A 27,000-nucleotide genomic window follows, 5' to 3' on the forward strand; every position below is an offset into this window, starting at 1 on the left:
TCATTGTCTGTAATGGTGGGATCAAAAAACGATAATCCCACCAACTCTGCATTCAAATACCACAAATAGTTCGAAAACTTGGTCAGGGCTATTTCTGCAGTGTTGTTGTCACATTCTTTATAGTCTAACAGACTATGCAAAATACCTAAATCTTAAAAAACCTCAATTTGGATTTTTTCAAACTTTGAGCAACGAGCTCAAATTTTGGCTATCTCAATATCTGGAAAGGGGAATCGTTTTGTGGGGTCCAGACGGACAAGATTCCAACATTTTTTTCCCCCCATATGAGATCCGGTCACCCTAGTGGTCACCGATCGTTTCTCCAAGATGGTGCATCTTGTACCACTCTCTCGGCTACCTTCGGCACGGGGTCTGGCAGCGTTGTTTATCAAACATGTTTTCCGCCTGCACGGTATGCCGGATAAGATTGTCAGCGACCGGGTTCCTCAGTTTGTGTCTCGGTTCTGGAGAGAGCTCTGTTCTCTGCTCAGCATTGAGCTAAATCTCTCCTCGGCCTACCATCCCGAGACGAACGGGTTGGTTGAGAGAGCCAACCAGACCCTGGTGACATATGTGCGACATTTTGTCTCGGCTAGGCAGGATGATTGGGCACCATTGCTGCCATGGGCGGAGTTTGCCTTGAACAATGCTGTGGCCGACTCCACCAGTCAGACCCCTTTCCTCTTAAATTACGGCCACCATCCACGTGACCCTGTGCCCATGCCTGTGTCGTCCACAGACTCTAGGGTGGCAGACTGGGTGGTGGAGGCACGTGACATTTGGGATCGCACGCAGGATGCTATCCGGGCCTCCAAGGAGAGAATGAGGTCCTCCGCTGACACTCGCCGGCGCCTGGCTCTGACCTTCGGCCCTGGTGACTTGGTGTGGCTCTCCACTCGAAACATCAGGCTGCGGGTGGAATCGGCTAAGTTCGCACTGCGCTCTATTGGTCCTTTCAAGGTCCTCGGCAGATCAATCCGGTGGTCTATCGCCTGGCTCTTCCACCACACTTGGCCATTTTGGACACGTTTCATGTGTCTCTACTTAAGCCGGTTCACATGTCCCGGTTTGCTGAGCCATCTGTAGGAACATCAGACCTGTCGTCAGATGAGTTTGAGGTCAATGCCATCGTGGGATGCAAGATGATGCGGGGAAAAAAAATTTATTTGGTGGATTGGAAGGGTCATGGTCCAGAGGCTTGGACCTGGGAGCCGGTGGAGAACATCCACGCTCCTCTTCTCATTGCGGAATTTGAGCGGAGCGAGGCTCAGAGAGGAGGGGGCCCTAGGAGGGGGGGTAATGTTAGGCGTCGGGTTCCTGTTGCTGCACAGCGGGAATCCCGAGCCTTGCTTCCGACGGTCTCCCATTCCTCTCCGGCCGCAGAGGAGGTTGCTCAGCAAACTCGTCAGTACCAGCGCTCTGCCCAGACCAGCTCCGTGGGTTTGCTTGCTGCTGCCACCTCTGGCACAGCTATGGCAGTACATGCTGCTCAGCAGCGAGATTCTCCAGGGACTAAGTCCCCATGTCGGGCCACTGAGCATGCCCATGGAGTGATCTCCCATTGGAGATCGAAGGTCACGTGCTCAGGTCCTGCTCCTGTTCGGATTGGCCCATCCGAGAAGCCAGGAAGGTCCCGGACGCTCGTGGCTATAAAAGGTTCACATGGCCGTTCAGCCATCCGCTAGGATAGACTGTATTTTCAGACTATAAGGAGTGAGTGATGTATGCACGTATAAATGTCTCTGGTGACTGACTCATTATGAAACCCCTACCCTTGGCATGCATGTGTTGTGCAGCCTAGCTTGCTAGTACCCAGGCTTAGGCATAGGTAGGTCAGAGTTTGAGTCAGGCATTAGCCATCATCAGTGACTCAGCACGCCTCAGTGCGAGTGCTCTACACTCCATAGCCAGCGTCTATAGCGGCGTTCGTGGTAGCGACGCCACGCATTCAGTGGGCTTAGAGGGACTCTAACCCCATGTCCTTGGGGTAGAGTTCTGTGGCCATTTGCTGTGCGCTCTTTGGCCGGGCTCTGTGAGCTAAACAGGCTCCGGCATCCACGTTCAGCGGTTGTGCGGCTCTGTGAATTAACAGAGTCCGCTCCTGTTCACACTGGGTGACGTAACCCACGTGTGACTGTTTTCACGCCACTCTATTCTTCCGCCATTGTCTAGCAGCGGTCTACCACCTCTGCACGGTGGACCCTGGGCTGTGAACGCACCTACTACTTTATAATTTGGTGCGTTCCGCGAACCTTAACACGTACCTTGCTGTTTTTGCCTGTTATCACATTTTGCACTTAATGTTATCCTGAATTTGCCTTAATGGAGATACCTTGAATGTCTTGTCTTGTTTCCTGCACATCCTTTGTCGTCAGACACTCGTACCTAGTGTCTACTTAAGCCGGCCGTCTGGTTCCAGCAGTCGTGGTGGCTCACCCCCTTGGTCTTGCCCCTGACACTCCCTGTATAGGGGGTGGTTCCTCAGAAGGTCAGCTCACCCTAGGTGGGTGGGTGCCATGACCCAGAGGGTCCACTCTAAAGAAATCGACTCAGCTTAAGCTGACCTCGTCACAATGAGGTACTCGGGGTACTCAAAACATAGCGAGTATTTCACTACTCGCCTCGCTATTCGGTTCTCCCGCCCAGCAGTTGCCAATCACAGTAATGCCGCACCCTTCTTGGTTGTGGGCAGCATTACTATGATTTGCTGGCCACCCAGCTTCCTATGAGTCACCAATCATAGCCTGGCACTAAGCCCTGCCTGCCGCCGCCATTTTCTGCACATTGCATGCAGAAACAGCTAGTGTAGGGAGAGTGTGAGCAGCTGCTAGGGAGAGTTGTGTTTTTTGGTTCAAATCAGCTAGAAATCCTCTGTGAAACCCAAAAGTCTTTTCAGAGCTGAATGTATAAGGTCAGGGACCGAGGAGTGACCGTTTTCCCAGCTTTATTTTAGGTCACATTTACCCCTGCAGGGCAGGTTTTTTGTGCTGCTGCCGTGCTGCATTCACAGCGAATAGCATGCACGATACTGCACAACTGACACGCAGCCAGCACCGCTGTCTTGTGTGGTGTCTGGGGTGTGTATTCTTGCCTTAAACCTCAGGGCAGTTTTTTTGTGCTGCTGCCATGCTGCGTTCACATAATCACAGCAAATAGTAAGCGCACACGGTACTGCACGGCTGACACGCAGCCAGCCCCACTGTCTTGTGTGGTGTCTGGGGTGTGTATTCTTGCCTTAAACCTCAGGGCAGTTTTTTGTGCTGTTGCGGTGCTGTGTTCACAGCGAATAGTATGCACGCACGGTACTGCACAACTGACACGCAGCCAGCATCGCTGTCTTGTGTGGTGACTGGGGTGCGTATTCTTGCCTTAAACCTCAGGGCAATCTTTTAGTGGCAACACCGATGTCTTGTGTGGTTACTGGGGTGCGTAATCTCACCTTAAACCTCAGGGCAATTTTTTTCTGCTGCTGCGGTACTGTTTGTAAAACACAAAGCAGTACTAGGCTGTAGTGCTATCTTCCACAAAGCACTAACTGTGCCTTGTTCCCAATATCTGCATCTGTACATCTGCTACTATGGCAGAAAAATCCAAAATTCCTAAAAAGGCTGTTGTGAAGGGACAGGGATGTGGACAAGAGGTCGTTGGTGCCCAACAAGGCACAGAGTCTGGGAGATTGAAGAAGGTTGATGCATCTAGTTTCCTGGCGAAATTTCCCGGTCTGGAACATAAACGGGCCTGGAAGCCAAAAGAACAAGAGCAGATACTGTCTTGGATGGCTGATCAGGCCTCCACGAAATGTTTTAGCAGCACCCAATCGTCCATGACAAAACAGTCTATTGTCCATACAGATAACACTGGGTTATCCTATTCTCAACCTATTCCTAGTTCATCACCCGGTCAGGAGTCACAGGAAACATTTGACCCCAACCTTGGTCATTCCAAGGATCTGTTTGGTCCGTTTTCTTTTGTTGCCTCTGGCCTCTCACCTTGCGAAATTGAAGAGGAACGTGAGGGGGTATCGTCTGTTGAGGATGGCCAAATATTTGAAACCCCACGTCCAGAAGAAAGCCACTTTCATCCACATGATATACCGGGTGAAGAGATGGAGGCTGGTGGTGATGACACACAGTTGCCATCTGTCCAGTCGCCAATATCAACACAGAAGAAGGATGACATGGATGATGAAGTGGTCGATGATGAGACCACTGATCCGACCTGGGCCATTGGCACACATAGCCAGCACAGCAGCACAGAGGAAGAAGGTGGATATGTAGCACCAACAAAGACACCAAGTCAAGGCATGGGTGCGTTCAGCCGCTGTCTGGAAATTTTTTTCCGATAGTCCTTCTGAACCAAATGTTGTCATCTGTAGCATCTGCCATAAGAAGCTGAGCAGAGGCCAGGGCAAAGGCAACCAAAGCACCACCAGTATGCGGAAACACATGGCAGCCAAGCACCCTAGTCGGTGGGATGAACAACAGGGTACCAAATCAGTGTCTGCGACTGCGGGTCAAACCATTGCCATGTCGCCTGTGATACGGCCTCACCAATCTTCTGGGCAGGAAGCAGGTGATCATCATACCTCTTGCTCACAAGCTGCGGTTGCACAGACACAGGTCACAACAAGCTCATCCACTTGTTTGTCCCAGGAAAGCATCCAATTGTCCGTGCCCCAGATGTGTGAAAGGAGGCGTAAATACCAAGCTACGCACCCACAAGCACAAATACTGAATGCGCATATTGCCAAGTTGCTAGCCGTGGAGATGTTGCCATTTAGGCTTGTGGGGACACAGTCTTTCCGTGATCTTTTGGCTGTGGCTGCCCCACGATACTCGGTTCCCAGCCGGCACTATTTTTCCCGGTGTGCCATCCCCGCGTTACACCAGCACGTCTTAAACAATCTAAAGCGTGCTCTCACTAACGCCATAACCGGGAAGGTCCATCTTACAACAGACACGTGGACAAGTACTTGTGGCCTGGGACGATACATCTCTGTTATGGCACACTGGCTGAACCTGGTGGAGGGTGGGACAAAGTCTCAAAATGGACCATCAACACATATCTTACCCACGCCACGAATAGCGGGCCCAACCTCAATCAGGGTTTCCGCCTCATCATATATGTCCAGTCTCCCCTCTTTCTCCTCCTAAGCTTCATCATCCTATGCTGAATTACCCAAGTTGGGAGCTGTGCAGCAGCGCATTGGCAAAGCGGCAAAACGCTCTGCTGAAGCTGATCTGCTTAGGTGACACACCACACACTGCAGCAGAGCTTTGGCAAGGAATAAAACAACAGATCGATCAGTGGCTCTCCCCACTGCAACTCCTACCTGGTCTGGTTGTCTGCGGCAATGGGCGTAACCTGGTGGCGGCTTTAAAGCTCGGGAAGCTGGTACACGTGCCATGCATGGCTCACGTGCTGAAACTGGTGGTGCAGAAATTTATAAAAACATACCCTGACTTGCCGTACCTACTTGAGATGGTGCGCTGTATTTGCGCCCATTTCCGCCACTCCTCAACCGCTGTTGCCGGTCTTGCAGCGCTTCAAAAGCAATTTAATTTGCCAAACCACAGACTCATTTGTGACCTGCCAACATGGTGGAACTCAACATATCATATGTTGACAAGGGTAAGTGAGCAGCAGAGGGCACTTTCTGAATACCAGCTGAAACATGCCCATCACACTGAGACTCAGCCAAGACACATAACAACTGTCGAGTGAGTGTGGATCGCTGATATTTGTGAGGTGCTTGATAACTTTGAGTACTGCACCAAGCTTGTGAGCGGTGATCAGGCTATTATCAGCATAACCATCCCTATGATATGTCTGCTGAAAAATCGCTGCAGAATCAAAAAATGAAATCTTTGCATGCCCAGCAGCTGGGTATGGAACAAGATTTCACAATGGGTGATCCTACCAAGCCCAGCCAATATCATCAGGTAACATTGGGGGATGAAGAGGATCATGAAAATGAGGAGGGAGAGGACTTCTTTTTCAGTGGTACCGAGGGGACATGTCATGCTACAGAGGGGAATCCAAACCCCAGCTTCATGTCTGTCCAGCATGGGTGGGCTGAAGAGGAGGAGGTGGAGGAGGAGAGTCAGTGTGAGGAGAGGATGGGTATTGTTCCTCCTTCAGGGGTCACAGAAAATTTGCCTCTATGCAGCTTGGTACACTTCCTATCTGACTGTCTCTGCCAAGACCCTCGCATAATCCACATTTTCAATTGCAACCTATACTGGTTGGCCACCTTTCTAGACTCACGGTACAAGGACAAATTTCCTTCGCTACTGTTGTAGTCACCAAGGGGTTTCATAATGGAATCCTTCAAGAAGGCCATTTTCGATAATTTGATGGCAACAGCACCCTCAGACACCACTGCTAGCAGAGATACCAGCTCTGTGCAACAGCATGCATTAATGGGGAGAGATACGCCAAGCAAGTCCAGAAGAGGTGGTGGTAAAATGTCCACAAACTGGGCCATCTTCAATAAACCGGCTCATCACCAAGGACTAGCTGGAACAGTAGCAATGTCAAGGCGGGAGAAGTTAAACAAGATGGTCAATGACTATCTAAGTGACCATACCTGCATCCTTCCTGACGCTTCTGTACCGTTTAATTACTCGGTATCCAAGCTGCATAGTTGGCCCGACCTCACCTTCTATGTCTTGGAGGTGCTGGCCTGCCCTGCTGCTGGTGTGATGTCAGAGCGTGTTTTCAGTGCCACTGGGGCAATCATCACAGATACACGCACACGATTGACTACAGAGAATGCAGACAGGCTGACTCTGATAAAACTTAACAAGGACTGGATTTCGCAACAGTATTTAAGCCCTCCAGATGACAGTATCCCAACCTAAAGTCACCCAACACGTTTTTTTTTTAAATTGGTCATCACATCCATGCCATTTCCTTCCCATACAAGCCCCTTTTCTTCTTCTTACACATGTTTTCAAAACCTGCTTCTGACACATGTACCTCATGGTCAATAAGCTAAAAACAATGTTACGTTAATTAATATTTCCCATCGGAGGCACTTGTGATGAGAGTGAGACCCTTCTTCCTTCATCAACCATACTATTTTGCCCCTTGGGCTAATTTTTGGAGGCACTATTGCTGTGCCTGGACATTGGGCACGGCCACCTCTATGCTAGTAGTCCTAGCTTCATCATAATTGTTTGTCCCTTCAGACCTGTCTTGCTTCCTTCATGAACTATGATACAGCCCCATGTGCTAATGTTTTGAAGCCACTAAATTTATGCCTACACATTGGGCAGTGGCACAACAAGGACAGTAGTCCAAGCTTTATAATTGTAAATCCCTTGTGATGATGATGATGAGGATGATGATGGGTGGCTTCTTCCTGCGTTAACCATAACACAGCCCCTACCCCTAGGGCAGATTGCTCTCCTTACACAACTTACACACTTAGCTGTCAGTAGATTGCCTCCATCATCACTCGCTCTTACGGTACTTCTGATATATCACTGGCACTGCGTACGTGGCATATGAGTCCCACTCTTCCGGCAAAAAACCAAAGGACTTAAAATAGTGTTTGTACATACTAGTGAAGCAGTGGTGTAAAAACAATCGTGCAGCCCCTGACCAGGTGCCCCGATGTTATATACATTTGTTTACAGCATACATTTTTTAACATTTGCACATTTTTTAGCATTTTCCTCAGCCCCCAGACTGCTTTGAAGGGTCCAGCAGACAATTACTCGCATTTTCCATTGGCTATCATTGGGCTCGCTATTCGTACCGAATACCCGAGTATTAGGGTATACTCGGTACGAGTATAGCGAGTCCGAATACTTCAGTACTCGCTCATCCCTACACATGATTAAAAACTCATTTGCTGAATCCTTCTAAGCTATATGTAGAAGGAGGAATTCAATTTTCCCTCCATTAGTCATGAGTCACTGCAAAAGTCACTGTCATGGGGAGGATGGAACATCTGGGTCCGGAGTTGAAGAAGGGAATGATTAATGCAAGGAAAAAAGCCTTCCTATTTCTACATAGAGCAGTGAAAAGAGAAGAATTAGCTGGGAAGAAAGGCAAAATGAGCAATTGTAAGTACACAGTGCTGTATAATATGATGATCACAATACAGAAAGAGGCTAAAAACTTTGAAGGGAGGAGGAGGAGAGGGACGAATGGAGGAGGAGGAGGAGCAGAGGGATGAGTGCTTCTTTAAAATATTTGTAGTTTTTAATAATAGAAATTGATGGCATATTGCTTGGTTATCCCTTCTATATATGATATGTGATGATCCTACTGCTTGGTTTACAACAGATCATAAGGTCAAAGGTACCTATGGACCTTAATGGTCTCTTTGACTGAAATTCCAGACATGACCTTGTATGAATTTGGTGATGCAGCTTGTATTTCAGCCTATCCTACTCAAAGAAATGGGGGCAAGCTCCAACTAGGATTCAAAGATAAACTCACTCTGATCTCACAGGAGGTGGTGGAGCATTCTGACTGCTCAGAAGATTTCCATGATGATTGTCATCCTTTACCAAATCGTTCTACGAGAAAACATTGCCATAATTAATTTTTTAAAATTTCCTGAATGAAGGGAATAGAAATATATAACAATGGTAACAAACACAATTAATTCACAATGGCATATGGATAAAATAAAAAACAATGGAGGAAGATCAATGTTGACCATTCAGAAGCACTCACCTTATTGGAAATCTTGGAAATCTTGGTCGATGTTTCATGAATTGAAGAGGACCTCTTCTTTCGTCTATTGAAAATAATAAAATGTAACACTGTAAATATATTCAAAAACTAAAGAACCATCTCTGTAAAAAAGTAAAAATATGAAATGTATGTTTTGAAAAAGTGAACATAACTTTTTTATCCTTCATCCTACATGAAGAATTTTATAGACAACACACATAGGTACAGTACGTAAATCCTTTTAAGGTGGCCTTGAACTAGATATTTTGAATGACTGAAAATGGTAATTTTTTGGGCAGCAAAGTCACTCACAAAATGGATGTTTGCAGGCTTAATATCTCAAATGCCGATTAATATGAATCTGAACCCAAAGTTAGGCCACAGATCACATCTGGACTCATTAAGACTTATTAAGACTTATTCAGGCTAACTTTTGAAATTTTGGATCAAAGCATAAATTTTAATAAACCAAACATGAATAATTCAGATTAAATATCCACCTGAAATAATATAATTTGAATTAAAAAAAAATTTTGGTTTCCAGAACTAACTATTGTCCATGATGACATTAACTATTCCCCCGGGTCATTTCACCTACAAGTTTAACAACATATAGTTGATTTGTTGATGATTTGTCCTCATCATAAATTACTTAAAGGACATAGTGAAACTCGCATCTATGCTGCGCAGTAAACGCAGAACATTTTTAATGCAAGAAAATTTTAGACTCGCTAATGGGTCGCCCTCCCAGGCTGTGGGGTACTCGGTACCGGGCCGGTCTCTCAGATGGGAATGTCACAGCAGCGGTGACCCGGTCCGTGGCCCTGGGCGCCCAAGTAAAAGGGAGATTGCATGGTGAAATGTAGTTGAAATCAATAGTTTGTGACGCCACCTGTGGTGTTCGGCAAGGGAGGTGTTAAGCCGACGCTGCATGCAGATCCTCCGGGACTGATTGTATGGCGCAGCAAAGATGTTATAGCTCCCCACAGGTGGAGCTGTAGTCCCAGTGTAGATGTAGAGACCAAGGGAAGGCGTAGGTGAGGCAATGTCGAGCACCAAGATGTAGCAGTGCTGGGTGTGTTGGCGCAGAAATAAGTGGAGGACACCAGAGCATGTAGTTCCAAAGCTTTACTCACAGTCTGTTGTGCAAACAGGTGCCTGCCTCCGTGCCGTGTCCTCAGGGTCAGGGACTCAGTCAACCTCAAGGCCAGATGGAATACTCCTTTCCAACACTACGCCAACATGTGCCTTTCTGAACGTCTCCGCTTATACCACCTTTAGATGAAGTACTCCTAGTACTGAGTTACACTGGAGTTTCTCCTGTCCGATGTTCCTATGAACTCTACTTGTACGGCAGACAGCTGTAGCCTGCTTCGGGGACTCCTTGCTACTAAGTTCCGGCTCACTATCCAGTTGCTGTTGTGCCCCCAAGTCTTGTGTGGGAATAAAGTGGTCACTACTTCTATTCCTCCGGTGTCTGCTGCAGGACCATTAGTATTCATACAACCTCAGGGACCAGGCCCCGGCCTTGTGCTTAGAACTTCTAGGAAGGGTTCTCCTCTAACCCACATCCTCTGTTCTCTTTTACTCCTCATGTTCCCTACTAATCCTTTCTTTTTTTGGAGAATCAGGCTTTCAGTCTATGTTGCGGTTTAAGAACATTTTGTATTCAAAATGCATTTTTTACAATATTGTGGCATTCCCATGATATGGACGAGACTTACAAATATTCCTTAATTTGTGATTTAAACAATCACAGTTTAGTTTTTAATATTTTTTCTTACCTTAAGCAAAGGCTCAGGAGCAGAATAAACAAAAGTAAAAAGAAAGCTCCGGCAACTGAACCCCAAATCACAGGTGAATACAAAATGTTATCTGTAAGGAAGCAGAAAAGTCAAAATGGCTTTAAGTAGGGAATTTAAATAAGTTGAGCAATGGAAATTAAAGGGAATCTGTCACTAGAATTTTGCTCTTTCATAGCTCTCAATGGATTGTGTTAATCTCTTCTGAAAAAAACAAAAAAAATAAGTTGCGTATTGGGAAAAATATAATTATTGGAATCTATTGAGAAAGTGAGTCAATGATGTTTCTAGTTGGAGAACAGTTACCCTTATAGTAGATCTCAGAGGAAGAGGAATCCCCGACACTGTTGTGAGCGATACATGAATATTGCCCATAGTTCTCTACATTGCTGCCCATGATTAGATTCTTGTCAGTCTCACTCCATAATATGGATCCATCCTTCATCCAGGTGTATTGAGTTACATCAGGTCGGCTGCTTCGGAAGTCACAGATGAATTTAGTGAATTCACCTTCATTCTTCACAGTGATGTGAACTCCAATTGGTGCATCTACAGTGGGGAGAAATAGCAATAAAAACACAAAACTATAAAATTTGTGACCCATCACGATGTTGATCTTAAGGAAGGCAAACAAAAATTCCACTGAAATATTAGCCAATTTACTAGAGAATCACTATTAGGATGCATTCCCACATTCAAGCAACAGATTTTTTTATGTTTTATCCTAGTTGCATCCTAGTTTATTTTGTTGTTTTTTTAAACTTCTGTGTTTTTTTCACTCATTAGGTGTTTTTTCTTGCAAACCAATCAAAAAACCTTGCAAAGTCACATTTGTTATTCAACTTTATCATTAAGCAACAGATCAGCGTGACACATAAGCAAATCAGAATCCTTACGATGCGCATTTGTATCTCGCCGGTACCCATACAATTGTTTAACCGAGTCTGATCCACAAATCGTATCAAAACACAACATGCTTTGAATCTCATGGAACTCAATGTAGGATCCACAATTTCAATAAATGAATTAATACACCCGAATTACCTTATGTGGCCAAGAGCAGGTTAGAAAAAAATTGGATAGCACTCAGTTGTGTCACACATATGTATGAACATAGCCTAAAAACTATTTAGGTCTTTAACATATTCTTTAGAGCTGAAGTAACAATTCACCTTTTGGAATAGCACATTCTAAAATTAAAGTGTTATTTTATTTCTAGATTTATTGTTTGTTTTTATTTTACAATATTCCATTTTTCCCCCATTTTTACAGAGCAAATTAAACTTTTAATAATATCTTGGAGCCATGATTTTTCTTTCACTTTTTAAAACTTAACACAAAATGGCAGAAATAAAAAAATAGATTTTTTCATTGTTATTTTTTTGTAATGTAGTTGTTTTTTTCCAACAAAATCTCTTATGAAAATAAACCATCCAATTCTCCTGAGACTCCAAATGGCAAAAATGTGAGTTGCATCTGACGCCTGACGTTAATATTGCCCTTGTACACAAAGAACCGCCATTTAATTTTTAGTTTTAACTGTAGCAATATTTTCTCTTTTACTGAGTTTTAACTTGAATTTTCGGGCCAACCGGGTCCTCAACTAATATGTGTCATTCACCATACTAAGTTTCCTAATGTTGGCCACAGAGATCTTTTGAGTCTCTCTTTTCTTCAAATCCGGCTGCTTCTGCATCCTTTAAGCCTATAAAATTAAAACTCTCCTCTCTTAGGTCATATGGACAAAAAAGAAATATATATTAATCTCCTGAATATATCAACACTACTCACAGAAACTTAGGGATATTTGTCTTTCGGGTGAAATTTATTCGGGTGAATTTTATTCTGAAAGTAGGACATTCAAGAAGAACCAGCAATGGTGATTTCCTAATTTCAAGCAGTTTATTGAAACAAAAGGTAACAACACTGGTGGGTATACCCCAACAAAAAATGTCTCAAAAAATTGTCATGCGGCCTTGAGCATGAATTACAGGTTGACAACAACATCTCCTGCTATTCTCAAGAGGAGTTACTGTCTGCTGAGACATGGCGTCCCACTCTTCTTGAAGTGCAGCAATCAGGTCATTGAGGTTCAGGGGTACAGAGTTATGAACTTCTACACGGTGACTCACCAGATTCCATAGGTTACATGTAAAAGCGTGCAGGAATAAGTATATATGTCACCACGGAGCAGACAGACCAACAGTTAAAGGGGAGGTTAATTTACAGGGAAATATACAGAATAATGGTGTAGATAAGAATAATATGTGAAGCTGGTTTAGCAAAACAGCTAAAAAGCATAAACAGTATTCGAACAGCAATAAAAGCTATTTTCCTATGGGACAAACTTATCAGTCCTCAGGGGTCTTGATTGCAGGAATCACTCTTGTCCAACGTTGGCACTGAGGCACCAGCGGTGCTTGCTGTCCTCTGTCTCCGGGGGTCCCTAGTGTAGTCCAGCTGGGGTATGAGGGGTTAACGCAGGAGCCACAGGGGTCTAAGGCTGACGATATTCCGGTCAGGGGCTCTGCCTCTACACACCAACCACAGCGACCCTGTACATTCTAAAGTCTCTCTGTACAGGTCACCATCCCATTATTAAATGCCCCTTGGTCACAGGGGAGCGTCTCAGCAGTTTACCCGGTCTCTCTGCACGGATCTGTGCCATTGCACGTGCTGCTGTCTCTACAGCTGCAGCCGTTGCTCTGAACACAGACTTCACACGGGGATCAGGACACAGCTCATCTGTCACTGCAGACTCCAACTGTTTGTAGTCACGGGCTACTGTCTCTGCAGGTCTATCTGTCCACGGGGGTCAGGGCGCAGCTCTAACATCTCCACAGTACACAGTCTCACATACTCATGTTCTGCGTTCTGCTGTCCCTAAGCGCGGTACCCCGGACTTTACTCTGTGACCAGGAGCTCTGTCTCTTCTGCACTCTCTGTCAGCGTCCTTCCCTGTCTACTGCCCAGGCTACTCTGAGGAAAGCCCACATTTTTTTCCCACCCTGTGCTCTGCTGGCTTCCTGTGCTCAGCCCCTCCTCTGTCCCCCGGGAAACCTGCTGCCCTGCTTAATGGTTCCAGGCATGGAGCAGAGGAAACAGCCCTCACCTGGCTCTTCTTGCACTTCACCCCCTTACGTTTATATGGGATTCAGGTGTGTAGAAAGTGCAGACCGCTCCATTGGAGGCACCCCAGTCTCCAGTAGCCGTTCCCTAATGATGTCACCTCAATGAACTGGAGCATTGTCATCCATGAAGATGAAATTAGGCCTACATTGTTCATGCAGAGTCACAATAGCTAGATTAATTATGTATGTAAAGTAGTAGGGGCTTGTCACCACAGTGATGTAAATGGTTTTGAATTGGAGACATAAGATTTATGGTGATGAATGGGGCCCTGTCATGTGTAGATTTATTTTCACTGTGATAAACGTATGTTCAATTTGCCTTTTTTCTGTTTTTTTGTGTTGTTCCAATATGAACAAGAGAAATAAACATGTGTATAACAAAACATATGCAATTGCAATAATTGTCTGGGAGAAATACTTAATTTTCTGTAACAATTCAAGGTTGCCATCACTTTCAGCCATGACTGTATATACCATAATAAGGATAAATGAGGCTGTTTTTTACATTGAAACTTGAGAACCTTGAGGAAACTCACACAAACACATGGAGAACATACAAACTCCTTGCAGATACAATGTATATAGAAAATAAATATTCAAGTTAAAGACTTTCAGGATACTAAAATATTAATGATAAGTAGAGTTGAGCGAAATGGGTTGGTCAAATTCAAAAGTTGCCGACTTTAGCTAAAGTCGGGTTTCACCGATCGAAACCCGACCATAGCATGAGGTCGGCCAAGAGGTCACCGATCAGAGCGCCAAAGTCGCATTTCAAATAATGCTTCCAGCGCCTTTTCTCAGCCAATGAAGGTGGACGCACACTGTGGGCAACGCGATGACATAGGCAGCGGCCACCACCATCTTAGAGAAGGGCATTGAAGTGATTGGCTGGCTTTGTGTGGCGTCACAGTGGGTATAAAAGGCTGTGACCGCCGACCGCCATCTTACTTCTGCCGATCTTAGAATAGTGAGACGTGTTGCTGCTGATTCTGAATAGGGAGAGCGTTAGGCAGGGAAGGAGAAAAAAATAGCTTCTGCTGATAGCGCTTTTCACTGTACAGTTAGTGTTCAGTGAAAGGGGAGGATTTTTGTTGTGTGCAGCAGCGCTGGTGGTGATTAGGCTGCCTTTAAGGCTACCTGATAGCTGCATTGCTGTGTGCACACTGCTGTTCAAACTGCTTTTTTCAAAGCACTCCAACTTTTATTATTTTGCTCTGGTCAGGTCCCGAGCGTTCATTTCTTCGCACACCGCATAGCCGTGTACGCTCCTCACACAACCGTGTACCGACTGGTATCACAGACAAATACAAGCTGTCTGTGACTCTGGAAGCAAACAGAGTCCACACCTGCGTGCAGCTGACCAGAAACAGAGTCCAGCAAATGAGTCCAAAGAGTCCAACATTTTGAGTCCAGCTTTCTGCAACGGAGTCCAGCATTCTGAGTGCAGCTCTACCCCATAGCTGCCACTCCACCAAGCAATGGCAGCCCTCCTTGCAGACACCATAGCTGATACTCCACCAATCCATGCCAGCCCTCCTTGCAGACACATAGCTGCTACTCCAGCACTCTGACTGGGCTGCCAGTGACTCTCCTTCAGCTCCATTATTTACCCAGGCTTGCTTGCAAATGAGGAACTTTCACCAGCAGTGATTAACACACCTGATACTCTTTTATAGAGCAATCACACCTGTTACATAATCACGAGCACAAACTAAGGTAACCAGAGTGCAATGACCCTAATGGCCACCGGGGGAAAAACTACAACTGAAATCACCACAGTGCAATGACCCTAATGGCCACCAGGGGCAAAACCTCCTTTGGCACACAGCCAAAGGAAAAAAAAGGTTACTTTGTGCATTTAATCTGTCAGATCCAACCTGGATCATGACAGTGTGACTCTGGAAAAACAAACAGAGGAGATTTTCCATTTTTCCAGACCTACACCGTATAGAGCTGTCCGCTTTTCAAACAGTTTCATATATCTGCTGTTTGATAATGGTCAAAACTATACAGAGACAGCGTGTGTCACTCCGTATAGAAATAGACGGAGATTTAAATTTTCCATACATACACCGCATAGCGGTGTACGCTCCTCACACACTACCGTGTACTGGCTGGTATCACAGACAAATACAAGCTATCTATGTGTGACTCTGGAAAATCAAACAGTGGAGATTTTCCATTTTTCCAGATCTACACCGTATAGAGCTGTCTGCTTTTCAAACAGTTTCGTATATCTGCTGTTTGATCACGGTCAAAACTATACAGAGACAGCGTGTCACTCCGTATAAAAATAGACGGAGATTTTAAATTTTCCATATAGACACCATATAGAGCTGTCCGATTCTCATACAGTATTGTATATCTGCTGTTCACATTACAGTCACATCTATACAGAGTCAGCGTGTGTGTGACACTCCATTAATACATGCATGGACGTTTCCATTTCTCCATACACCGTATTGAGCTGTCCGATTTTCAAAGAGTATTGTATATCTGCTGTTCGGATTACAGTCACATCTATACAGAGTCAGCGTGTGTGTGACACTCATAAATACATACACACGGAGATTGCTGGTTACTCAAAAAATGTATACAACTGTAAACTTCTGATACAGTACCGTATATCTGCTTGCTGGATTACGGTCAAATACATACTGGGAGAGCGTCTGTGACTAACAAAATATATACGTAGATTTAATAATACACCTTACACAGCTGGACGCTCCTCATACAGTACCATCTCTCTGCTGGTATTTTTGGTACATTTTCCCAAACATGAGGAAGTATGGTGGAAGAGGCCGCGGATGTGGGCAGGGGGGCGTGGCTGGTAGTGATGGTGGTGGTGCATTGGCTGGTTCTGGCAAAAGCACAATATCAGCTATGGCAGGAGGTGTTGAGCCTGCGTCATCGTCTGGCCCAAGAAGGCCTGTAAGGTTGCCTTTTCTTGGAGTAGGAAAACCGCTTTTAATGCAGGAGCATCAGGAACAGGTTTTGGCGTACATTGCCGAAACAGCCACCAGCTCTATTGCCTCCTCTTCTGAACATTCGAAACCTGCAAGTACGGAGTCATCAGTGCAGGGTTCTGGTCAGGAAAAACACCTTTAATTGTGTCCTTCACCCCCACCAAAAGTTAAGGATGCGGCAGCCCACACTTCAGATTACTGTATGGAGCTCTTTTCACATACCATGCCTGGGTTATCCAGTGAAATCCTGAATTCCCCAGTTCAAGATGAATCTGACATGGAGTGCACTGATGCACAGCCACTGCTAGATGATTCTGCTGGTACATTGACCCAGAGCACTACATTGCCCTCGCAGTCTACTGAGCCAGAATCTGACCCTGATGAAACTCAGGTGCCCCTTCCCGCATACTATACCACCTTACACGGTGACACAGAGGAAGGTAAAGAGGAAGGTGCAGATGACTTTGAAGAGGAGGTGATGGATGACCCAGTTCTTGACCCGGATTGGCATCCATTGGGGGAGGAGGGTGCCGCTGGTAATAGTTCAGATAAAGAGAAGGATCCGCAGCAGGCATTGACATCGCATCAGCGGTTATCTGGCAGGCCCGTAGCTGTCCAAAAACGTGGACCAAAAACTAAAAGAGTTGCAGGACAGCTTGGCCGGACGGTCAACTTAGCACAGCGTGCAAGGCCAGAAAATGTATATCATAGTAGGAAGAGTGCAGTGTGGCACTTCTTTGTCCAAAATCCTACTGATGAGGCAAAGGTTACCTGTAAGAAGTGCGGAAGGACCTTTAGCCGAGGTAAACAACTCAGAAATTTGAATACCAGTTGCATGCTTAGACATTTAACCAACATGCACTTGCAAGCGTGGACGGACTACAAAACCTCAGGTAGCACATGTGCACCTGCTCCGACTGAAGGTAGCCAGCAATGCTGCATCGCTTCCCCCACTGTAAGACCACTGCCACCGTTAAGCACACCACCAGCACTAAATGTTGAGGTGTCGTCGCAAGGCCAAAGCACTCAGGGAATCACAATGGTTTTGCAACACAACACTGAATCTAGGCCATCACCACCAATACCATCACCAACCCCCTCTCACTCCGTCCGGTCCACTGCTACTTCCCCCATATGCAGCTCTCCAGTCCAGCTCACCCTACCAGACACACTGAGTAGGACAAGAAAGTACTCATCCTCTCATCTGCGTACACTGTGTTTGAAAGCCTACATTGCCAAACTAATCTCATTAGAGATGATGCCCTACCGTTTGGTTGAAAGCGAAGCTTTCCACGAGCTCATGGCCTAAGCAGTCCCACGCTATGAGCTACCCAGTCGGCACTTCTTTTCTCGTAAAGCCATCCCAGCCCTCCACCTGCATGTGAAAGATCGCATTGTCCATGCACTCAAGCAATCAGTGAGTGGAAAGGTGCACCTCACAACAGATGCATGGTACAGTAGGCATGACCAGGGCCGTTACGTGTCCATCACTGCACACTGGGTTAATGTGGTGGATGCAGGCTCCACAGGGGACAGTGGCAGTGGAACAGTGCTGCCTAGCCCATGGTATAGGAAACAGTTGGCTGTAGGCTTTCGACCCTCCTCCTCCATAAGCGAAAGCTCATCCACAGAGTGCAGTCGCACAAGCACTCCATCCACAGCTGGCAGTGTTGCACACAAGGTGTCCCACTATCGAACAGCTAGTGGTAAGCGTCATCAGGCTGTGTTAAAGATGATGTCTTTGGGTGACAACAGACACACCGCGGAGGTACTGGCCGACTACTTGCAGCGACAAACTGAGTCATGGCTGGGAAGTCTACATCTTGAGTCAGGCAAGGTAGTTAGTGATAATGGCCATAATTTTGTGGCAGCCATAGCCCTTGAAAAGCTCACACACATACCTTGCCTGGCTCACACTTTGAACCTGGTGGTGCAGCGTTTCCTTAATAATTATACGGAGTTAACATCCCTGCTCCATAAGGTACGAAGACTGTGCTCGCACAGCCATCGCTCGGCCATACACTCCAGTTGTATGCAGAAGCTGCAGCTATTGCTCCACCTCCCCAAGCACCGTCTAATCATAGACGTTGCAACAAGGTGGAACTCCACCCTGCACATGGTGGAGAGACTGTGCGATCAGAGGCAGGCTGTAATACATTTGTGGGAGGATACACGAGCAGGCAGTTTGAGGGAAGACATCGAATTGTCTTGTGTGCAGTGGTCAAAGCTGAAAGACCTCTGTAAAGTCCTTCAGTGTTTTGAGGAATGCACACGGCTGGTAAGCGCAGACCACGCCATCATAAGCATGAGCATCCCACTTATGCGTCTGCTCATGCAAAGTTTGATGCACATTAAGGATCTGGCATCTGCATCGGAGGAGGAACAGGAGGAGGAGGAGGGAAGTCTTGCTGACAGTCAGCCATTGTCTGGTCAGGGAACTGTCCTGGACTAGGTGGAGGAAGAAGAGGAAGAGGAGGAGGAGGATGAGGGGGATGATTATTTTGGGCAGGAGGATGCTTCTCAGGGGGCAAGAGAAAATGTTGGCTTTCCAAGGTCAGGTACCATGTTTGTGCGTGACTGTAGGGATGTGGATTTGCCAGAAAGTGCTCCTCCACCCAGCAGAGGCAGTGCATTATTGACACCTGGAACATTGGCCCACATATGCGATTATGCCTTGCGGATCCTAAAAAGGGACCCCGCATTGCCAAAATGATGAAGGATGAGGACTACTGGCTGGCCAGCATTCTCGATCCACGCTACAAAGGCAAATTACACAACATCATGCCACAGGAGAACCTAGTGATAATAATGGCTAACAAACAAGCAACTCTGGTAAACCATTTGTTTGAGGCATTGCCAGCACACAGCAGGGGTGATGGTTCTCCCACTAGCCATAGTGGGCACAATGGAAGAGGTGTTCGTGGTGCACACAGCCGAAGTGGTGTTGGAGACAGGGGTCTCATGACCATGTTGTGGACTGATTTCTCAAGTACCGCTCACACGACTGCTAATACTGCATCGATTAAAAGTGACAGGAGACAGCAGTTGTCAACTTTTGTTACAAACTACTTCTCCTCCCATATCGATGTTCTCCCTCACAGGTCATTCCCCTTTGACTATTGGGCCTCTAAACTGGACATCTGGCCTGAAATGGCACAATATGTCTTACAGGAGCTCGCTTGCCCTGCTGCTAGTGTGTTATCTGAAAGAATCTTCAGATAACACAAAAGTCGGGTCAAACGAAATAAGCCGATTTTCGTGAAAAGTCGAAGTCCGACTGAAACACGAAACCCAATGTAAGTCAATGGGGAAGAAAAGTCGGCAGTGAGTGGAGGACAGGAAACACACCTAAAGTGCCCATTTTAATGCCAAAAACATAAATTCTTATTCATTAAGCTTGTCAACCTTAATTTACTTTATAATAATAGTTAGGCATTGAAAACTGGGGGTTATTTGGCTAAAGTTGTGGGGGGGTAGTGCTGGCTCCAGATTTTCGTGGGCCCAGGGCCAAAGAGTGTCACTGGGCTCCTTTAACACATGACACAATTCATGATCCTTTGATATGGCAGAGAAATAGCGGTACAGTACAATGAAAAATACTTCAATTCTTACATCACATGACTGATATCCATTTTAAATTCTCCAATAGCTACAAAAACAGACAGTATATTCCTCCATACAGTATTATGGCCACTGCATAGTGCGCCATACAGAGTAATGAGGCCCATATATTTCTCCATACAGAATCATTGGTCCCATATAATGTTCCATACAGTATATGATGAACTCTACATAATACTACAGTATATGTTGTTCACCATGGATGAAGCTCCAGTGTCTTATGGGCCCAAATAATGCTCCATGTATAATGGGCCCCATTTCTAATGCTCCATTGTATAACGTGCCCTGTAAATGCTGCTCCATTGACTGATGTCCACCTTTGGAATGCTCCAGTGTATGGTGGGCCCCAGATATCATTCTCCAGAGTATCGTGCTCCCCAAAAATTACTCCCAACCGTTAAAACAATTAAATAAGTCTCCTTGCTAGGGAATCCCTGTACTCTGGACTCCTCATCGTCCCCATCTTCCATCTCTCTGCACTTGGACTGTTTAGGCAGAGGGCGTACAGACGTGATGTCATTGCGCTCTTTGACCAGAATGTCACTGTCAGGAAAAGTGTTTGGTTTCCGGGGGGCAGTATGGTTGCAAAGCTGAACCTTAAAGGAATGTCCAGAAGGGAACCACCAGGAGAGGAGCCTGCGGCTTAATTGGACTCAACACGGGCAACCTCAACCATGCCATCCACAAAAAAGCTGCACAGATTGCAAGCTTAATTCCGTTAAAGAACGAGACTCAGGAATGCCCCCGCGGTCCGCATCCAGCTTACTAGAGGGACACACGAGGCTCTGGCACGCGAGATCAGCCAATAACAGGTCTGTCATGCCCTTACATGTCCGGGGCTGCACGCGTGCTGCAATGAAAGGACCAACGTGTATCGCTTACAGGTGCGGATAACACGTTGAACCCCGTTAGTGATGGGGATTTGGGATTACAATTCTTCCCAGCGAACAAGCATTTCCCAGTAAGTGCAGGTCAACCGTAATTCCGGAATTAGGCCTAAATGGCATTTCAGAAAGAATGTGAAAAAATTAAGTGTCCAAACCACAGGTGCTGTAGCTTGCTTAACAGCTGGGCTCCTCTGCTGAGTAGCACACAGTTCTTACATAAACAGGCGGCATAGCTTGGCCCACGGGTGGCCAAATCTGCTGAGTAGCATACACAGTTACTAGGCCCAAAGTATTAAATGGTGTAACCAGTCAAAAACTGGTTCTTTCATAAACAGGCGGCATAGCTCGGTTCACGGGTGGGCTCCTGTTCTGAGTAGCAAACACAGTTACTAGGCCCAAAAGGATTTTTGGGACAATATGCGGTAAAAAATTATTAGAAACACACACGGTGTAGCTCCTTCACAGGTGTACTACACCGCTGGCTACCAGACACCGCTACTTTACCCTAAAACTGTCTATTATCATTGAAAACCATTATTAATGTGAAAAAAAGATACGCTTTTGTTTAACGAAACGTACTCAAACAGCTGAATTTTTATCAAAGTGTTGTAGTTCGACGAATGGATCTAACACCACCCAAAACAGCTAGAATTTGAACTTGGCCAACAGTTCCACTCAAACACCACTCATCTGTAAACAGGAGGCAGACTCAGACGTCTCAGGCACAGTATGGATTCGACAAGATTGCAGAAAGTTGAGAAAGGGTACAGTATCTCCAGATAACAGGTATACATAGCATAGTTTAAACATTTAAAATCTCCGTGCTTATTTCCGGAGTCCGACAAAGACACTCACAGCCTCAGTATGGATTAGACAACAGTCTAAAAAGTAGAAAAAAAGCAAATGTTTTTGAAGCATACACCAGTAAACACTGTTGGGGTATTTTTAAATCTTCATATATATTTCTGTCTCAGTAAGACAGTCCAGACTCTCCGCAAGAGGAAACGAGATGGATAAAAATACAGACATAAAGTCGAGTGATTGCAGACATTTAGGAATTACTAATCATGGGAAAAACTCCCGGGAGAATTCTCAGAGGCGATGCTGACCCACAATTACTTTGTGTGTGGAGACAGCGAAAACAGTTCTTTGTGAAGAAAAGGTTGCTGTATCACATTACCATTGATCCCATCACCGTTACTCATCTCCATCAAATTTTGATCACAGGGAGAGATGTAGACATGGTCCTCACTGCCTATCATGATCTGTCAGGTAACTTAGGAGTGCAAAAGACAGAAGCCACAGGCTGTAGGCGATTCTATTGGATTGGCATGAGAGGGCACATTTAAAAATGTGGGCAAGAATGTCACACGTCTGTGAGTAGGAAAACTGGGAAAGATGATGATAAACCACCACTGCATCTCATTGTGAGCCGACGTCCATAAGAAATGGAAGCCATTGATCATCTGAAGCTAGAGCCCGGCCAGCAGGACAGGGCATAGCTACGTTATAACCATCATCTATCAGTTCACCAAATTTGAAGTGGCAGTCCCTTGGAAGGATTTGACAGCCCAGACTACACAGCGGAGGAGCAGGGAGAGGTAAATATTGCAAATGCTGGGGCCCTGCCCAGCAAGGGGGGCCCCCTTGTGGGCGTCAGTACTGGCACTGGGCCCCTCATAGCACGCCGGTGTGTCTGACGGTGGGTGTGCACCACCACCGTCAGAGACACTTGATTGCACTATGAGGGACCCTGTGCCAGTGCCCGCGCCCAAGAGTCGGCCCACCCACCTGTCCAGGGCAATGGCACTCGCACGGTTGCGTGCGCTAGGTGGTGACCCCGGCCATGGGGGGGAGGCAGCCCAGTTAGGGAGGTTTAAAAAATGGCATATGTTGATGTTGGACATTCAGCAGCTGCAAATGGAGGAATTGTAGAAGTCCGAGGAAGAGGAGGACAAAAGTGAGCCATTTTTCTGGCAACCTATGTGTCATCAGGGGACGGTGGGACAAAACGCTTTGAAACCCATGCATGGTTCATTTTAATGAAGGTTAGATCATCAACATTTTGGGTCAACAGATGGGTCTTTTTTTCTGCCAGGATTGAGCCAGCAGCACTGAAGACTCTGATAGCACACTAGCAGCAGGGCAAGCAAGCTCCTGTAAGGCATATTGTGCCAATTCAGGCTAGGTGTCCAGTTTAGAGGCCCAATAGTCAAAGGGGAATGACCTGTGAGGGAGAACATCGATATGGGATGAGAAGTAGTTTGTAATCATAGTTGACAACTGCTGTCTCCTGTCACTTTCAATCGATGCAGTATTACCAGTCGTGCGAGCGGGACTTGAAAAATCAGTCCACCACATGGTCATGAAACCCCTGTCTCCAATGCCACTTCTGATATGTGCACCACGAACTCCTCTTCCATGTTGCCCCCTACGGCTCGTTGGAGAACCATCACCACTGCTGTGTGCTGGGAATGCCTCAAACAAACGGTTTACCAGAGTTGCTTGTTTGTTAGCCAATATTAGGTTAAGGTTCTCCTGTGGCATGATGTTTTGGAATTTGCCTTTATAGCATGGATCCAGGATGCTGGCCAACCAGTAGTCGTCATCGTTCATCATTGTGGCAATGCGGGGGTCCCATTTTAGGATCTGCAAGGCATAATCTGACATGTGGGCCAATGTTCCAGGTGTCAATGATGCACTGCGAGTGCTGGGTGGAAGAGCACTTTCTGGCAAATCCACATCCCTCCAGTCATGCACAAACCCTGTACCAGACCTTGCCACGCCAGCATTTTCTCTTGCCCCACGAGAAGCATCCTCCTCCCCTAAATAATCATCACCATCATCATCCCCCTCCTCCTTTTCCTCTTCTTCCTCCACCTCATCCAGGAGAGGTCCTGGAGCAGACAATGGCTGACTGTCATCAAGGCTTCCCTCCTCCTCTTCCTCATCCTCCTCGGCTGCAGGCGCCTGCTCCTTAATGTGCGTCAAAGTTTGCATGAGCAGACGCATAAGTGGGATGCTCATACTTATGATGGCATTGTCTGCGCTTACCAGTTGTGTGCATTCCTCAAAACACTGAAGGACTTTACAGAGGTCCTTCAACTTCGACCACAGCACACCCGACAACTCCATGTCTGCCCTCAAAGTGCCTGGCCATGTATCCTCCCACAAATGCATTACAGCCTGCCTCTGGTCGCACAGTCTCTCAACCATGTGCAGGGTGGAGTTCCACCTTGCTGCAACGTCGATAATTAGGGGATGCTTGGGTAGTTGGAGCAATCGCTGCAGCTTCTGCATACAACTGGAGTGTACGGGCAACCGGCGGATGTGCGAGCGCAGTCTTCGCACCTTCTGGAGCAGGCCTGTTAACTACGGATAATTATTGAGGAAGCACTGCACCACCAGGTTCAAGGTGTGAGCCAGGCAAGGTATGTGTCGTAGTTTTGAAAGGGCTATGGCTGCCACAAAATTCTGCCGTTATCACTAACTACCTTGCCAGCCTCAAGATGTAGACTGCCCAGCCATGACCCAGTTTGTCGCTGCAAGTAGTCGGCCAGTACCTCCGCAGTGTGCCTGTGGTCGCCCAAACACATCATCTTCAACACAGCCTGCTGAAGCTTACCACTAGCTGTTCGATAGTGGGACACTAAGTGTACAACACTGGCAGCTGCGGATGGAGTGCTCGTGCGACTGCGCTCTGTGGACGTGCTTTCGCTTCTGTAGGAGGAGGAGGAGGCGGGTCGAACGCCTACAGCCAACTGGGGGAAACGATGTAGCGTTGCTGACTACCTTCATTGGAAGCAGTTGCACATGTGGTACGTGAGGTTTGGTAGTCCGTCCACGCTTGCAAGTGCATGGTGGTTAAATGTCTAAGCATGCAACTGGTATTCAAATTTCTCAGATTTTTCTCTCGGCTAAAGGTCTTTGCGCACTTCGTACAGATAACCTTTGCCTGATCATTAGGATTTTGTTCAAAAAAGTGCCACACTGCACTCATCCTACTATGGAAGACATTTTGAGGCTTTGCACGCTGTGCTAATTTGACCGTCTGGCCTAGCTGTCCTGCAACTCTTTTGGTTTTTGTAACCCGTTTTTGGACTGCTCCGGACCTGCCAGATGACAGCTGTTGCGATGTCGATGCCTGCTGCGGATGCTCTTCCTCCTCTTCTGAGCTATTGGCAGCGGCACCCTCTTCCCCAAATGGATGCCAATCTGGGTCAACAACTGGGTCATCCATCACCTCCTCTTCAATTTCATGTGCACCTTCCTCTGTGTCACCATGTAAGGTGGTATAGTATGCGGGAAGGGGCACCTGAGTTTCATCAGGGTCAGATTCTGGCTCAGTACACTGTGAGGATAATGTAGTGCTCTTAGTGAATGTACCAGCAGATAAATCTAGCAGTGGCTATGCATCAGTGCACTCCATGTCAGATTCTTCTTGGACTGGGTAATTCACGATTTGACTTGATAATCCAAGTATGGTATGTGAAAAGAACTCCATGGAGTAATCTGTAGTGTGGCCTGCCGCATCCTTTACTTTTGGTAGGGGTGAAGGACACAAGGAAAGGTGTGGTTCCTGACCATGAGCCTCCAAAGACGACTCAGTGCTTTTATTTTTTGAAAGTTCAGAAGAGGAGGCGATAGAGCTGGAGGCTGTCTCAGCAATGTAAGCCAAAACTTGTTCCTGAAGCTCCGGCTCTAAAAGCGGTTTACCTACTCCCAGAAAAGGGAACCTTCATGGCCTTGTGGAGCCAAACGATGATGCAGGCTCAACACCTCCTGCATTAGGTGCTATTGTGCTTTTGCCACTACAAGCAGATCCACCACCACCACCAACACCATCATTACCAGCTGGCAACCCCCACCCACTTCCACGGCCTCTTCCAACACACTTCCTCATTTTTGGTAAAATGTACCCAAAATACCACCAGCAATATGGTACTGTAAAACAAGGTACAAGGTGTATATAGTATTGGGGAGAATTTGAATCTCCCTACAGACTTGAGGACACTGAACTATTATCTCAGGTCCAGTGTAGATTACACCTCAATACAACAGGCTGAAATTGGATGGTGTATAAAATGTCTATATAGGACTGGGGAGAATTTGAATCTCCCTACAGACTTGAGGACACTGAACTAATATCTCAGGCTCAGTGTAGATTACACCTCAATATAACAGGCTGAAATTGGATGGTGTATAAAATGTCTATACAGGACTGGGGAGAATTTGAATCTCCCTACAGACTTGAGGACACTGAACTAATATCTCAGGCCCAGTGTTGATTACACCTCAATATAACAGGCTGAAATTGGATGGTGTATAAAATGTCTATATAGGACTGGGGAGAATTTGAATCTCCCTACAGACTTGAGGACACTGAACTAATATCTCAGGCTCAGTGTAGATTACACCTCAATATAACATACTGAAATTGGATGGTGTATAAAATGTCTATATAGGACTGGGGAGAATTTGAATCTCCCTACAGACTTGAGGACACTGAACTAATATCTCAGGCTCAGTGTAGATTACACCTCAATATAACTGGCTGAAATTGGATGGTGTATAAAATGTCTACACAGGACTGGGGAGAATTTGAATCTCCCTACAGACTTGAGGACACTGAACTAATATCTCAGGCCCAGTGTTGATTACACCTCAATATAACAGGCTGAAATTGGATGGTGTATAAAATGTCTATATAGGACTGGGGAGAATTTGAATCTCCCTACAGACTTGAGGACACTGAACTAATATCTCAGGCTCAGTGTAGATTACACCTCAATATAACAGGCTGAAATTGGATGGTGTATAAAATGTCTATACAGGACTGGGGAGAATTTGAATCTCCCTACAGACTTGAGGACACTGAACTAATATCTCAGGCTCAGTG

At 46.2% G+C, this 27,000-nt stretch overlaps 1 protein-coding gene across 3 annotated transcripts in view; it reads right to left on the reverse strand.

Annotated features, from left to right (window-relative positions):
• The window catches only part of LOC141085293 (B-cell receptor CD22-like), a 221,488-nt gene that overhangs the window by 46,031 nt on the left and 148,457 nt on the right, over positions 1-27,000 (reverse strand). For all 3 annotated transcript variants that reach the window (XM_073570571.1, XM_073570572.1, XM_073570570.1), the window contains 4 exons: positions 10,803-11,045; positions 10,479-10,569; positions 8,695-8,758; positions 8,455-8,534 (listed from right to left, as the gene is read on the reverse strand). In XM_073570571.1, coding sequence (XP_073426672.1) covers positions 8,455-8,534; positions 8,695-8,758; positions 10,479-10,569; positions 10,803-11,045 — 478 coding nt within the window. The remainder of the gene's footprint in view (positions 1-8,454; positions 8,535-8,694; positions 8,759-10,478; positions 10,570-10,802; positions 11,046-27,000) is intronic.

Source organism: Dendrobates tinctorius, unplaced genomic scaffold (assembly GCF_039654945.1).
Source record: "Dendrobates tinctorius isolate UK_male_01 unplaced genomic scaffold, ASM3965494v1 ptg000028l, whole genome shotgun sequence".
Lineage (NCBI taxonomy): Eukaryota > Metazoa > Chordata > Amphibia > Anura > Dendrobatidae > Dendrobates > Dendrobates tinctorius.